Below are 14,468 nucleotides of genomic sequence, written 5' to 3'. Positions count from 1 at the left end.
CGAGTCTGCCCGGCTCGGCAAAGGTTATTCGACTTCGAGAGTCTGTGTATGATTTATGGAGGGCAAGGAAAACAACCATGGGTTTCGGTAACACTATTGACAGTGCTTTTGCAGAAATTTTATTGCATTGTTCCTACGATGGAACTAGAGACTTCGGGGAGATTTTTTTTTGAGGTGAGAATAATTACTTGACTGATTTTTATTTGAGATCCTGAGATATGTATGTAAGCGACCTCATTTGTAGAAGTGATTATTCTATAATTGAAATGCGTAAAGTAAATCATGTTTGGCCAATATTGGTTATTTGTTTATATTTTATTTAGTGTTGAAGCCGAACAATTTCCTTCAACATCAAGTAAGCTTTGTACAAGTTTTATACAGACTCGATTTATGATTTTTCGGTCTGAAATATTTAGCTGCAAATTTGTTTACTGTGTTCTTCACCAAATCTTTGTTTTTCTTTTTAATAGTGTTTGCGAATGACTATCAGAGATCGCCATTTAACAATAGCGCGATTCCAAAACAAAAACAAACGACTGCAAAGGATCTCTAATGAAAGTGGGCCTTTAAGTGTAATTAAACATTTTATTAACTTTAAAAGGATTTTCAAATCATAAAAAAAGAAAACAAGATCGAGTTTCTTTAGCTAACAAACATAGCAACATCTTTTAATATAAATCTGTCAGAGCAAGTTTCCCAGGCATTGAAACATATACTAAAATAGTTTTCAGCAAAGAGTTTTTTATCCAGTTTGACCTTTCATAAGTTTCCCTTATGCGCAAAGTCAGAACATTTGGATCTCGATTCATTTTTGGGGAAATCAGTTAGTATTCTATATGCACCTTTGTTTCACGTAACAAGACGAACAAGAACTCTCCTAACTAATATGGTTCGTACATTCTACAAAACCAAATATTCTACGATTATACGATTGTGTGTAAGATTCTACTGACTCTAAGTGTTGTCGCCTGATGATTTTAACAACTGTTATAGTATAGCAAGCTGAATGCGACAAGTTAAAGTTAGTTTCAGTTAGAAGGACACATTTTCCAACGTTGTGAACTAAAATAGTGCTCGAGCTCTGAACACACTCTCAAGCACTCTTTGGCTCTACTTCACTTCAAATCTGCCACTGATTTCATCTTCTGTCATGTTAATATATGTCCTCTGAAATTGATGGATCAAAGAGAAGAAGAAGAAATGTCAACTTAGATGTGCATAAGGAAAAAATATACGATAATGGTAATGACAGCAGATATTAAAGACCTAAGTAACAAGGCAGCTGAAGAAGACGAGAAGGTATCAAAAATCATGAGGGTCAGCTAACTAAGCAGGAAGTGAAACACCATTTGAACCATAATAATCTCACCAACATTTTATTTCGGTCCACCTTCTATCGTCTGGGTTTTTTAATAGAAAAGTATTACCTCTTCATTTCTTCTTGCGCGACGATACGAAAATTTCATAGTGCATCCGCACATGAATGTGATTAAGGTACCACCAAACACACTAAGCACGATAATCTGGAGGACTGAATGTTGTCGTTCCTTTCTTGGCGAGACTGTAGTTGGATACGCTTGTTGAAATAAAAAGAACCATTAAAAACAGTAAGATTAGACAACCGCATGGCCCTGTCGAATGCATCACTTTTTTAGTGGAGCTGGTCGTTTTATCTTGTTTCGCGAGAAACTACAACCTGATCATCTCTTTGTAAAACATGAGAGCATATTTGATTGCAACCTTCATTTACTGGTTTAGTTGGCAAGAATGGGGAATTTCTTCAAATTATTATCGTGTAAGTTTTTATCCTGAGTTCTGCTACATGATTGCCCATCGAGGAAATGAATATCAAGTTACAACATAACATCAATGTGCAACCTCACCTAAATGTTTAATGAACAGGAAAGCAGATTTGGACGTTATTTCCCCAGCGCTGCTCTTCGCAACACAAATATATTTGCCTTTATCTTCTTCCTTCACTTCTTTTATTGACAGCTGGCTCTGCTGGACGCCTTCGCCATCTAGTGGAATGCGAATTACTTTTACTCTTGGGTTTGAGTTAACAGCGTGCGAATTATTGTTCTTGACCCATGTGATGGTTTGCTCGAGAAGACCAGCGGCAGAACAGTTAAAGGTTACATTGAAACCGACAAAAGCAGTTTGGTTCACTGGATCTTCAACAATCCTCGCCTTGTCATCTGAAAGCGAAAGTGAGCAAAATCTAATATTGTGGACGAGGAAAAAAGGATGCGAAAGAAGTACATGAAAGGAACGAAAATGCGAAGAGATGGTGAGTATTGATAAGATAATACTTTCCATGATTCGAGGAATTTTGAGAATTCGCACAAGTAAGCTATTCTAAAACACTTTCTACAATTGCTTTTTGAAAGCATTCTTTCACTCGCTTTAACGAAGGGATGACGCTCGAAATGTCAGATTTTTAACTCTTTACGGTAAATTACAATTACAATGATAATAAAGTATTATCATTGGTGGTCACTTGTGATATGAATCGCGACGTTTCGACTGCATACTGCTAGCCTTCAGCAGGCGAGAAGGTCGACTGGCTTCGAGTCTTCTTGTAAAGCAGGATGCTCCGCTGTAATCGGTCAGTACTCCACAGAATCAAAGAGGCTTCTAAAAACATCAACGGGGACAATGCAATAAAAATTCTCGAAGCGTGGATGCCCACAATCAAGAAACATAACAACAGGAGAGCCGTACGACAGAGAACTGCCGAGAGAACAACTCAATAACATCGAGGATCAAAACGCGTCAATCACATCTACGGAATACCAACCAATCACAGCTGAGCATCCTGCATTATAAGAAGACCCGAATCCAGTTGACCTTATCACCGGATGAAGACTAGCAGTATGCATGTCGAAACGTCGCGACTCACATTACAAGTGACCACATCGTGAGATGAATGATAATACTTTATTATTATAGCATTCTTTCAACTAGTTCAACTTCATCGCCTTGCCATAAGAAATAGTCGTTCCATAATAAAACTTCATGTCTAGAGAAGAAGAAATATATAGCAGATGTCTCACCTAAACCTTTTGTGGACAAGAATGCCGGGTTTGATGCCTTTTCTCCTTCACTGTTATTTGCTAAGCAGTGATATTTTCCATTATCTTCCCTCTTTAGATCCTCTATAATCAGCTGGCTATGAATTTGCACGTTGTCAAGGAAAGTTTGACTGACATTAATCCGTGGGTTGGAACGAACAGCAAGTGAGTTATCGTTCTTTATCCATTTGAGAGATGGCATGGGATGACCTTTGGCAGTGCAGTTAAAGGTTATGTTGAAACCGGCATCAACAGTTTGGTTCTTAGGATCCTCGACAATCTGTGGTGCAAGGAAAGCTGACACCGGCAATATCAGATAATAGTGAATGTTTTTTTGGAAGAAATAAGGCAAAATTTTAAAACCCATCAGACAATTTTGAAAAAGAAGGAAACAAATAAATAGGGAAGGTAGGCAAGTAAGGTAAACACATCTTGAATAGTAAGCCCCACGTTTTTGCCATGTCCAATACATTTTGCTCATGCCTCTATAATCTTTCTATCTATGTTACCTCTACACTAGAAATTGCATACTTTTACTGTTTTCCATGTACATTTTATAAATATTAACCAACAAAGAGCATGTTGACTCCTCCTGGATGGCAGCTGGACCATCAAAGGTAAATATCAATACGCAACAATTTTCAAGCGCAGTTTAGTGCGAAAACCACTCGTTGCCACGTTCTCCACTTAGGTATTACATTCAGGAAGAAATACCATTAAAAAGCTCAATTAGATGGCGTGAGGAGGGGGGGGGGGGGCAATGAACTGAAAACGTCTGATAGGATGGTAGAAATCACCGAGGAAACTGCTGTTAACCTTTTACTGTTATAAATTACTGTTATAAATACGATCTGCAAATCTTTCCTCAATGTGAAGATTGAATCAGAGTACAAATAGATGAGGCCTTTACGACAGGCAGTGAGATAACCCACAGGTTTTGTGCGGATTTAACTATTCATTTTTACTCTTCAGGCCTAATTCTATTTCGAAACTAGTATTTCTTTCTCCTCTCGTTATCACCGACTGGCCAAACTTTTCTTGTGGCCAGGTATTATGATGAACTACCAGAGCTTCATGCTGGCACTGTGTATGCTAGTTTACTTTGCAATTCGCGAGTGTGTGCTCACCGAAAATAGCAACTTTCCTTGCCAAGAACTTGCTTCTCGAAGATATTACTTTAGATGTGTTACATACCTTGCAGTTTTATTTCGACAGTACTTTGCCTACAATATCCGACATAATCATTCTCCGCCTCACAAGTGTAGTTGCCGAACTGTTCCAAAGTCAGCCTCTGCAGCATTAATCTGCAGCTTAGTTTTAGCACTCTTGGTGTGCCCTGCAGGCATCTGGCTCCAACTGGTTTACCCTGAGGATCATACCACTGAATATACTTGGTCCATCTCCTGGGAAATGGTTGATCGCCATTCCTTGGCCACGCTATGCAAGTCAAGCTAATAGCTGCACCTATTGTTAAAGTGCGGTTTGGCGGACTTGTGGAGATATCTATTTCAGGTATCACTGGACGGAAAAGATAAAAAAAATTAACTGCGTTGTCCTCGAAGTAACTTAAAACAGTTATGACGATGATTCAATCGGTAACTTCATAACAGATACTTGATTCATGGGGTAAGGATGTAACTATAAATTTGCAAAAAAAAATAAATAAAAGATACAGTTGCTACTAACCTGTCTTACTATTACATCCCTTGCTCATTTTCGCGGATGAAAGGTCGCTTGGAGCACTGGTAACAAGTAATAGCATGATAAAGTTGCTAATGTCACGACAAAGCCAATGTGTGCTACACATTCTTGTCGTTGGATGTACTTTGAGTTCCTCACCAAAAAGGTACCTAAATGTAAAATCTTTTATGTAAAAAGGGTCGAATAAGAATGATGTGAAGGGAAAGATAAGATGAGATGAGGCTGGAATTGATGGCAATCTAAGATACTAAGCCTATTAAGGTATAGACGTTTGAAATAATTCTACGAATTTTTGACTCATTTTGACGCATTTTCTGACTCACAGAGCAACAAAGGGAATTTCTGCAATTTCTGAAAAGTAAAATATCTTTAATGTTACCTCGATGGTGTTAGTTTTCCTATGTCTGCCGTGGCATAAGTCAAAGTGTCTTTTTGAAACAAAAGTGGGGCAGAAATGTCTTGTTTTGAAATAAAATGGGCTCACCTTATTGCCTTGTTGTTTTCTCTGTTGATTCCGAGCGTCTCAGGCCATTTTGAAGCGTTTTCGGCGAGTTAGCGCTATGTTGGTGTTCAACTGCTAAAAGAAAGACAAGGCCGGAAACCTATTTTAGAAGCGTCCGTCGCCCGAAGCGAATAATTCCGCCAAAAAATTACCACCATTCTCGATTCCTCCAGAAAATCAAAGCAGAGATGTTGCAGTTCCATTTTCCATTCACTCGATTCACAATTCCTCCCACAGATCTTTCACTAGCGATACTTTTATCTCCAGGCCCCGGTTGTTCAAAGCATGGATAACTTCTTATCCGCTGGATAAATCGCTATCCAGTGGATAAATTTTATCCATGGCGTCATATTATGGCGCGTTTATACTGTCAAAATTCAACATGTCAAATCGAGAATCAACATTCCAAAATGAGCTCCATAGCGCCAAATCAATCAACAAACCTTTTCTAAATCGAGTGCCATCTTCTCGTAGCGGACGGGTTAATTTGATCAGATACTTTTTAAATTGATTAGGTACCTTTCAAATCGATCAGTTCCCTTCTATATCGAACAAATTAAATCGTTTACATTAACTCAAATCGATCAGTTCTCTTCTAAATCGTTTATATTAAATCAAATCGATCATTATACCCAAGATGCTTTGCTGGTATACTATATCCGCTGACAGAACACAGCCGCAGGCTCTTCCGTTTCCTCGTGGAGCCCGTCGAAAGATGACAGAGGTAAGTGTAATTATACTTTAATATATGTCCCTGGAATATGATTTATTCATGAAAGTAACGCATGGTTCTTTAGACTTTGTACTCAGTAATATCTCCAACCCATCGAATTTTCCCAAACTCAGATAAAACGGACACCAGATACATTCGCAAATCACTCATGAACTTCTCGTGTACTCCTTTAGCACAGTCATATTAAATCAGGCTGACAAACCCTAGCCTCTAAAAACACTCCAAGGGAAAGAAAAAAATAGTTTTAGATAGGAAAGGGAAGGGTTAATGGTTTTTATTTGGAGCAGGGGAGGAAAATACCTTCCATATGGGAGGGATTTGTCCAATTCAAAACTGTGGTCTTATTAGTGATGGAGGTGGTAAACAGGTCCCAAATTTAACATTAATAGCTGATGTAGCTCTTATTTAAACAAGAAACAAAAGTATAAGTGCCTGTATTCTTATGAATCAGTTTACTACCTGTACCCATCCTCCCACACCCCTCCCCCCAGGCTAACCCCTGGCATTTGTATTTTACCTTTTGAATAATTTAGAAAATTCTCTCAGGGGATACATAAGCCATCCAAATGCCCTGAGGTGGGATTGTTGTTTACATGATAGTTCATAGGTGGAATTGACAAGTGCAATATCATAAAATTAAAATAAAGAGAGAAAAGATCACCTGTTCTTGGTGTTTTACCCTGGATTTCTTTCGCATCACATAGAAAATGGGTGATGAAGAAACCAAAAACTTGCTTAAGTCATGTGCTGAAAATCTACTTAATGCTGTCAGCCAAATTGAAAATCGGCCACAAGTTTCCGAACCTACAGCACCTGTACTTCCAGTAGTTGAAGAACAAAGAAGACTTTTTGGTTACAGACCACCCAAAAACAGCCGTGCGAGTAGCAGCACCAGCTTTAGGAATGGAAAACAGCCTGCACCTAAGCATCGTGTAGTGGCAACATCGACAGGGGATCGCGTAAGCATACCTGTTCGGAATACATGGACTAGAACATTTATTTGTCTTGAAAAAAGAAATGCAACCACTGCCCCTTCAACTTTTGAGAAGGTATCGATGGCTATGGCTGGGCTTGAAGAGAAAAGCATATGCTTTTCCAAAGGAGGTAACAGCCAGCATGTGCACGGGAAAATTTTAGAGGCTTTTCCAATTCTGGAGACTGCAGGAGGGTACGAAATTCTGAGAACAGGTGAAAGGGGAAATCGTCAGCTTATGGTGTTATCCATACCACCTGGTCGTTATACTGTAACGTACCTCAAAGCAACCATTGGCTCTGCTAAGGGATATATACGGCCCCTTCAGAAGGACCTAGTGTTTACACCAGCACCAGAGCAGGAGCAAATGCAGGTGGGTGTGTTTCTTTCTCGTGCCAAATCATGCAATGATAATTTTAATTATACCATTATTCTCTTTCACTTATATAAGTAACTGTTTGTAGTTTTGAATAAACTTTCGTAATTAAGCACCCTGGGTCCCACAAAGTATTCCAGGGTGCTTAATTACGAAAGTTTATTCAAAACTACAAACAGTTACTTATATAAGTGAAAGAGAATAATGGTATAATTAAAATGACTGAGGGGATAAATAAATGTAATAACCCAATGAACGAATGAACAAATGATGGAATTAACAGCACCAAAATGATGCCCATTAGTGATCTTTTCTGTTTCAGGTACAGTAGGTCAATAAATGATACCATCGTGTTTCATTATTTGATGTCCAAAAATTTCAAAAATAATTTCTTAAGCCTTTTTTTACAGATTTCCACCAGCCCAAAAGTGTCATGTGTAAACTGCAAATCCCAAGTGCCAATGGATTTGTTGCGAAAACATGAGGAGGCATGCCCTGGAGGAAACATTGGAGCTACTATCATCTCCAGGTAATTAAGTTTCAAGGACCTAATTATCCTCTCCTCAAGGTTTCTATGAGGTCTGTTATTAATGAATATCTAATGATGCATTGAAGCACCCACCTCATTTAAATGCATAGTGTAGTAATGTATCTGGCTTGACTAGAAAGTGATATCATGACATATTCAACTTTGCAGTATGGCAGGACTCATTTTAACCACAAACCATTCTAAACACAATAGACTGTGTTCTTGTTATAATTATCACTGTGAACCTAGTATGTGACCCCATATATCCTCTTTGGGTTAACATCCAACTAGTATATAGAAGTTTATCATTGCTTTCAACTCCCACTTGGACTCTGAGAAAAAAACCCTTCTATCTTATAACTGAATAATACATCTGCCTAAAATGTTACACTATACACTTCCCCTCTTTGGCTTACTTTGGCCAAATGTTGGTGGTTATATGTATCACTGGCATTTCATAAGCTAACACCATTATAGTCTAATCATCATTTATTCTTAAATAGACCCCATCTTTATCACTTTCGGGCAAATAATTTTCATACTTAGGTCACAAAAACTTTTGTAATCCTAAACAAAAGCGTTGATTTTGGCAAAAAAATGGATATTGTCTCAACCTCCCCCTCACCATCCCCAATACAAGGTCAACTTTTTATTCATGCAACAATTCCTAAATATTCCAACATTGATTTTGGGCTAAGAGGGTTTGGAGAATTGAATATTCGACATGACTTACAAATCAAAAAATTTGTAGCTGATGCCAAGGATTTTTTTATTTTTCATTTCAAAATTCCCGAAAGACGATTCCATTATAGTTCTTGTGGTTTTGTGTTATTTTTAGTTTCAAATTTTTAAACCAGTTTGATTTCAATTTTTCATTGTCTCTAACTCCTTATCATGGTGTGAAACAAGCAGGATCGCTCCACACGCCCTCCTTCCTTGAGTCACTTTAAATTTTATTCAAACTGCCGTTTCTGACGCCGTCTGATAACCGCTTCATGTGTGGAACTCAAGCAATTGTCAACTTACAGTTTCTATTTTGAATTCATATTCCTAATTAAAAAGGAAAATTTAAACCACAACATAGTCATTGCAGTAGTGAAAATGTGATGCCATCCACTGGCACATCCCCAGTAGCCCATTACCATCATAGGAAGTGCTTCCCATACCTCAAAGAACTCCCCCTCCATTAAAATATCCTTCCTTGCCAATGCTAGCATGCAGTGTGAAGCTGATCAAAGTGTTTTGATTTTTGGCAGTGGTGATGATAGCGAGGAGTCCTCAGCAATTTCCTCAACACTGGGTGGGGGTAACTTTTGGGGTGTTAAAAAGGAGATTTCATGTGCTGCACTCCGAAGTAAGGATGGCTCCTCACAGGGTGTGCTCAATAATTGTAGCTTGTTGTATTTTACATAACCTTGCTATAAGTTTAAGGGAGCCAGATCCAGAGGACTGTGAAATGGATGATGAAGGGTGTGCTCCTGACCTTCACAGTCAGTATCATGGCCGTGAAACTGGTAATGCTGTCAGGGAGCACATTGCTAACACTTTTTTTTAAGTTCTACACAGGGGGCTCAAGCTCAAACATATATTTCATTGCAAAAATGTTGATATGTACTGTAAATGGTATGGTCCATCAACAATGAGACCCAATGGCTTTATGGGAAATATTTGCATGGTTACAAGATTAATGCATTATTTATTTCATTGTTCATGGAAATCTTTGATGACCACAATATGTTCCTTTCAGGAAAGTGTGGATGGCTGCTGTATACCATGTACAACTAATTGTGGTTATTGTTTTCATGTGTAACAATAAAGCCTTGGGTGTCATTGTTCTCTGCTTACGCTTCTTAGAAGTCAGTGTTTTTGGAATCAATTGTATACTCTTGTGAGAAATAGTTAAACTCTCATTACTCTTTTTATGATAGTCCAATGTGTATCTTTTGCAAAGTCTCTAATTTCATGATCAGCAACACCTTCTGGTCATTCTTGCTGGCGGCGTTCAAAGATAAATGTTTTTCATGGATTGGACATTCCTTTAAAATGGAAAGGCATGCTTTAAACATTTTTCCTTATCTACCCCCATGTTCCAAGAGATGTTGGAGGAAAAGGAAATATTAATATTTTTTCTTATTCAACGGTTTTCATAGTTTGTTTTCCTTTTTCCTGGAAAAAGTCTTAACCAGTGAAGAATTTATGTTTTGACGATCTTTATGTTCAACATTGGGATAAAGTGAAGTTTGGCTTTCTTCTAGAAACACCTAATACAGTCTGTACATTCTACTTTCAAATTAGATCATTCACCTTTTTTATGCTCATCACACCCAGTTCTGGCTTAAATGTTTGCATGAAAATTTGTATTGTGATCTCTGATTATCTATTTCTCACAAGTTCCTTAATTAAAACTTAGCAAAATTCTTGAATGTGATTGTTTATCATGAGTCTTGTATGACCACTTATAGTGCAGTGTATGCATCATGGTTGTTATAGGACAGTTTAAGGGACACTTAACATGTCATGCCTGTGTAAATGGGCAAATTGCATTAAGGGCATTTACTGCTGTTGGGCCTTTCGCCAAGTGTACTGTTGTTTTTATAATGAAAACATACAACCAATGTCCAGTTTCTTTCTCAAATTTTGTCATAGTTTTGATTAATTGGTAACAGGACTTTGTGTCGATATCCAATTCAGTCTGTAATCAAACTCATGATTTAAAAATGGGACTCGACTGCATTGGACTCTCTTGGTCATATTACCACTTCTAATTGTCGTCATTTTGATCTTGTAAATGGCATCTTAAGGTAATAAAAGGTCAATCGTCCAGCTTAAACTGAATGGAATCATGTTACCATATTAAGAACAAGTCTTTTTAGCGAATAGATAGGGGCTTCTCTACTTTTTCAACATTACTTTGACAAAATGAATAAGCCCACAAATTTTTATTTGCAAGCAGCCTTTTATTGTCTTTTATTCATTGCCTCTTTATTCACTCTGTAATTTATTGAATTTAAAGTGAGGAAGTGATTTTCAAGTCATTGGTTGGTTTCAACTGCAATTCTCAATATATTAATGAAGATTTTGTTATTTGTATGACTACAGAAAAAGTGCAATGGAAAATTAAAATTGCTGCTTCAAGCATTGTTTAATCACATGAAATGATCAATGAACTTTGAACTTCATAGTGTAAATTAATTGTATAAATATTTCTTAAAATGCCCTCTGTTTTCTAAATTAAATGATGGGTCTGTAAAATTAAATTTTCTTTTGATATGAAAAAATATAAATTGTGGTTAAATCCAAGGAATGCTCAAAATTGCTTCGGTGTAACTAATTCTTGAAAAGATATATTTACATGTAATTAATAAACTCCATTGAATAATTAGTTTTACATTATAGAGATGTAAATATTAGTTACATGATGCATTTGTCTTTGCTTTATATCTGCACTTTCTATTTTACCAATAAACACATGCATGTACAGTTAGTTTATTTTTTTTGGTTTTAAATTGGTAGAACTGTTTTTTTTTTCCTTCATTTCCCTTCATTTGAGAGCATTATAACAGGAAACAAATTCAAACTCATTTGAGAATTGAAAATTGAGAAGAAAAAAATTTGAATCACAAAATTATGGGCCAATTAATTTGAAGTATTGGATTCCACCCTACCACCCCTTCCCCCAGGCTGGGCAACCATGGGCATTCAACCATCATCTGTGCCTGGCTGGGGTTGGTAATTTGAACTAGAATTGTTAAGTTTTTTTCAGTGAAATACAAGTGATATATCTTTAACTAAAGCGGAGATTATGGCAAAAAAAAAATTCACTTCTGTAACCGAAAATGGCTCAAGAAGAAATGGTATAGGTCTAGATTTAAAAAATTTGGTCGAGGTGCACAAAGTCATGTTGGCTGATTTTGGCTTTTACAAACGGTTGGGGAATTTGAACAAATTTTTTTGCCCAAGGAGGGGGAGGGAGGAGGGGCTGGGGCAGAATTTGAACAAACCAATCTCAAATTTTTAAAGGGAGGGATTTTGAAACTTCCAACAGATTGATGCATTGGTACTAAAAGGAAACCAAATTAAAACCATTGTGATTAAAGCCTGTGTACATTTCTGGGGAAATGGTTTATCAGTGGATTGAAAATATAGGGAGCTGACAGTAACAATCCATAAATAACCAGTTACATGAGTCACAATCAAAGCCATTTCAGTTCGATTGTATAAAGATTGATTCATAAATTATTTTCGGACCTACTTCGAGACTCAAGCTCTAGAATCCTTAACATTATTTCTTTTTTCTTTAGTTTTAGATTTTCAATTTCTAGGTCAAGTTTTACATTTTCCTTTTTAAGGACTTCAAGGTGCATTTCATTGATGTCATCAATGGTGACCTTTTTTCTTGAGTGTGGCTTGGCAAGTATTGCTGGCTCCTCCAATGGTACTGATGGAACTGTATCAGAATTCATACTGGGGCAATCTAGCTGTGACAGTTCACTGGGGTCTGCGGATTCACAGGTGTCTGGAAGTACGCAGTGTGAAGCAACAGGGTGAAGTTCACTTTCTATTCCAAGAACCCCTGTATCCACTGTTCATAAGTCTGAAACTTGTGCTGTGTAGAATTTGTACAAAATGTATTAAACCTTTGATTCCTATATGGTGTAAGTTCTGACCATAAATTGGTACGCATTCCTTGAAAATTACTCTAGAAAATTTGAGTTAACACTCCTATTAATTAAACAATATATTTATTATAATAAAAGGAATTAATTTCAATGACAACAATTATCAGCTGTCAAGAACCTTTAAAAAGGAGAATTTCAGACAAGTAAGTCATCTCTAAATACATTGCGGACTGCCAAGGAAACCGTTCTGAAAAAAAAAACGCTCTGTAATATCGATGATTAAGGTAGCGTTTGTTCACTTCACAATCAAAATGGAAAAAAAAATTACGAAAAATGGGTCCGAATGTGTGAAACGTTTAAGTCTAGAAGTACTTTTCGGCCACGATACAAGAGCAGCTTAGCTTTTCTCGATCGATTCAATTCAACAAGGGTCCGCTGAATTTTAGAAACGTAGACGAATTACAGGGATTGTGAACTTTCCAAAAGAAGAAAAATCACCTGCTACCCTGCGTCATGTTTAAACAAAGAACGGCAGAAACAATCAGCACACTGTGGTGAGTATCATCGTAAGTCAACAAACTTGTAAACATTAGTGGCTTACCTGAGTCGATACCGCCCAAAATGCCGCTGAAAGACGAATCCGTTTCGAAGAGCTCGATAATTTTGGCTGTGGTAGCCTTTGGAGAAGCCGGTTTCTTTCCACCCCCGGTCTTCTTTACTGCCGTGGTACATTTGTTGTGCTCTCTTTTTGCTCCACTCACCATTCCTCTCCACTTTTCTTTTACCTCCACAACAGTTCTTTTGGAAACTCCAAGGGCATTGACTTTCTCGGTTATTTCCTCCCATATTCGCGTTTTGTTTTTATTACAAAGTGTCGAGGAAAATTTACTTTTGATAATGTTTATATTTTCTTCCGCCTCTTCCAAAATAACTGCGCATTCGGCGGGTGTAAAATTGGGTTTTCTAGCGCGCTTTGCCGGAGAAGGAGCAACATTTTCTGCCATGTTGTCTCGCCACTAGCACGCGCGAGCGAACAGATCACGCAACGCCTGGGCTGTAACCATAGCAACTGCTTGGATACCGAATTATCCATCGGATAGTTATACGTCTCGCTATCCGTGCTTTCTGCAACAACTTTTTATCCGCCGGATAACTATCCAGTGGATATCCTTTTTATCCACCGGGTAAGCTTATCCGGTGGATAAATTTATCCATCCTTTGAACAACCGGGGCCAGATCGATAGGCTTTCCAATTTCGAATTTGGCTGCTTGAAACGATCGCTGCCCGTTCGCCGATCGCACAGTATGTTGGGTAACAAAAATAAGCCCGGCGAGGGTAGCCAGCGGCCTGCAGTCCAAAAACAAACCCGTTAGCTCCCCTGGTCCCCTCGAGAGGTTTTCTCAAGACCGCATTGTTTTGATCGACCAACCAACATCGAATGCAAATGTGTTTACTAACTTAAATTTTACTTTGCTTTGATGACATTGCTGTTTTGATCGTTGCTTTGATCTCGAATACAGACTCGTGAATACAGGATGGATCGTCATTGTTGATCTCATCCTCGAATTCGAATTCGCCGAAGTCATTATTTTTTTTGTTCCTGTTCTTTTTATCGCTGGCATGGAAGGCATGGTAAGCTTTTAAAAATATAACTAACGAGGAAGACTAAGGGGACCAGGGGAGCTAACGGGTTTGTTTTTGGACTGCAGGCCGCTGGCTACCCTCGCCGGGCTATTTTTGTTACCCAACATACTGTGCGATCGGCGAACGGGCAGCGATCGTTTCAAGCAGCCAAATTCGAAATTGGAAAGCCTATCGATCTGGAGATAAAAGTATCGCTAGTGAAAGATCTGTGGGAGGAATTGTGAATCGAGTGAATGGAAAATGGAACTGCAACATCTCTGCTTTGATTTTCTGGAGGAATCGAGACTGGTGGAAATTTTTTGGCGGAATTATTCGC

General features: G+C 38.0%; 3 protein-coding genes across 9 annotated transcripts; 1 reads left to right on the top strand and 2 right to left on the bottom strand.

Annotated features, from left to right (window-relative positions):
- Positions 1–571: 571 nt before the first annotated feature.
- LOC111318993 (peroxidasin) lies at positions 572–5,904 on the bottom strand. Of its 3 annotated transcripts, none has more exons than XM_088733553.1 (8): positions 5,721–5,904; positions 5,260–5,352; positions 4,761–4,924; positions 4,269–4,592; positions 3,057–3,371; positions 1,884–2,198; positions 1,370–1,576; positions 572–1,167 (listed from the first exon to the last, which is right to left on the bottom strand). In XM_088733553.1, exons 3-7 carry the CDS (start codon positions 4,879–4,881, stop codon positions 1,410–1,412), a joined length of 1,242 nt encoding a protein of 413 aa, XP_088589679.1. In that variant the 5' UTR covers positions 4,882–4,924; positions 5,260–5,352; positions 5,721–5,904; the 3' UTR covers positions 572–1,167; positions 1,370–1,409. The 3 variants fall into 3 exon arrangements, with proteins under 3 accessions (XP_088589679.1, XP_088589668.1, XP_088589673.1); XM_088733542.1 differs by having other exon boundaries at positions 1,428–1,576; positions 5,721–5,901; XM_088733547.1 differs by having other exon boundaries at positions 1,428–1,576; positions 5,260–5,349; positions 5,721–5,901.
- LOC148741084 (uncharacterized) lies at positions 5,862–12,781 on the top strand. 5 transcript variants are annotated; one of them, XM_088733576.1, is made up of 5 exons: positions 5,862–6,001; positions 6,715–7,356; positions 7,770–7,888; positions 9,145–9,242; positions 12,238–12,405. In XM_088733576.1, exons 1-5 carry the CDS (start codon positions 5,915–5,917, stop codon positions 12,258–12,260), a joined length of 969 nt encoding a protein of 322 aa, XP_088589702.1. In that variant the 5' UTR covers positions 5,862–5,914; the 3' UTR covers positions 12,261–12,405. The 5 variants fall into 5 exon arrangements, with proteins under 5 accessions (XP_088589702.1, XP_088589696.1, XP_088589688.1 ...); XM_088733570.1 differs by lacking the exon at positions 12,238–12,405 and adding an exon at positions 9,636–11,368; XM_088733562.1 differs by lacking the exon at positions 9,145–9,242 and having other exon boundaries at positions 12,238–12,781.
- Positions 10,799–13,721, bottom strand: LOC148741083 (nuclear apoptosis-inducing factor 1-like). Its single transcript, XM_088733611.1, has 2 exons — positions 13,109–13,721; positions 10,799–12,494 (listed from the first exon to the last, which is right to left on the bottom strand). Exons 1-2 carry the CDS (start codon positions 13,509–13,511, stop codon positions 12,475–12,477), a joined length of 423 nt encoding a protein of 140 aa, XP_088589737.1. The 5' UTR covers positions 13,512–13,721; the 3' UTR covers positions 10,799–12,474.
- Positions 13,722–14,468: the final 747 nt, after the last annotated feature.

This window comes from Stylophora pistillata, chromosome 1 (genome assembly GCF_964205215.1).
Source record: "Stylophora pistillata chromosome 1, jaStyPist1.2, whole genome shotgun sequence".
NCBI lineage: Eukaryota > Metazoa > Cnidaria > Anthozoa > Scleractinia > Pocilloporidae > Stylophora > Stylophora pistillata.
This window is presented reverse-complemented; position numbering and strand designations above follow the sequence as displayed.

Coding starts and splice junctions, on each gene's coding strand:
- LOC111318993 (XM_088733542.1), bottom strand. CDS start 4,881: ATGTGTAGCACACATTGGCTTTGTCGTGACATTAGCAACTTTATCATG. Junction 3,372..4,268: donor TGTCGAAATAAAACTGCAAG/GTATGTAACACA, acceptor TGCCGGTGTCAG/CTTTCCTTGCACCACAGATT. Junction 1,577..1,883: donor CCTGTTCATTAAACATTTAG/GTGAGGTTGCAC, acceptor TATTTCAACAAG/CGTATCCAACTACAGTCTCG.
- LOC148741084 (XM_088733562.1), top strand. CDS start 5,915: ATGCTTTGCTGGTATACTATATCCGCTGACAGAACACAGCCGCAGGCT. Junction 6,002..6,714: donor CCCGTCGAAAGATGACAGAG/GTAAGTGTAATT, acceptor CGCATCACATAG/AAAATGGGTGATGAAGAAAC. Junction 7,357..7,769: donor CAGAGCAGGAGCAAATGCAG/GTGGGTGTGTTT, acceptor CTTTTTTTACAG/ATTTCCACCAGCCCAAAAGT.
- LOC148741083 (XM_088733611.1), bottom strand. CDS start 13,511: ATGGCAGAAAATGTTGCTCCTTCTCCGGCAAAGCGCGCTAGAAAACCC. Junction 12,495..13,108: donor TTTGGGCGGTATCGACTCAG/GTAAGCCACTAA, acceptor AATTCTACACAG/CACAAGTTTCAGACTTATGA.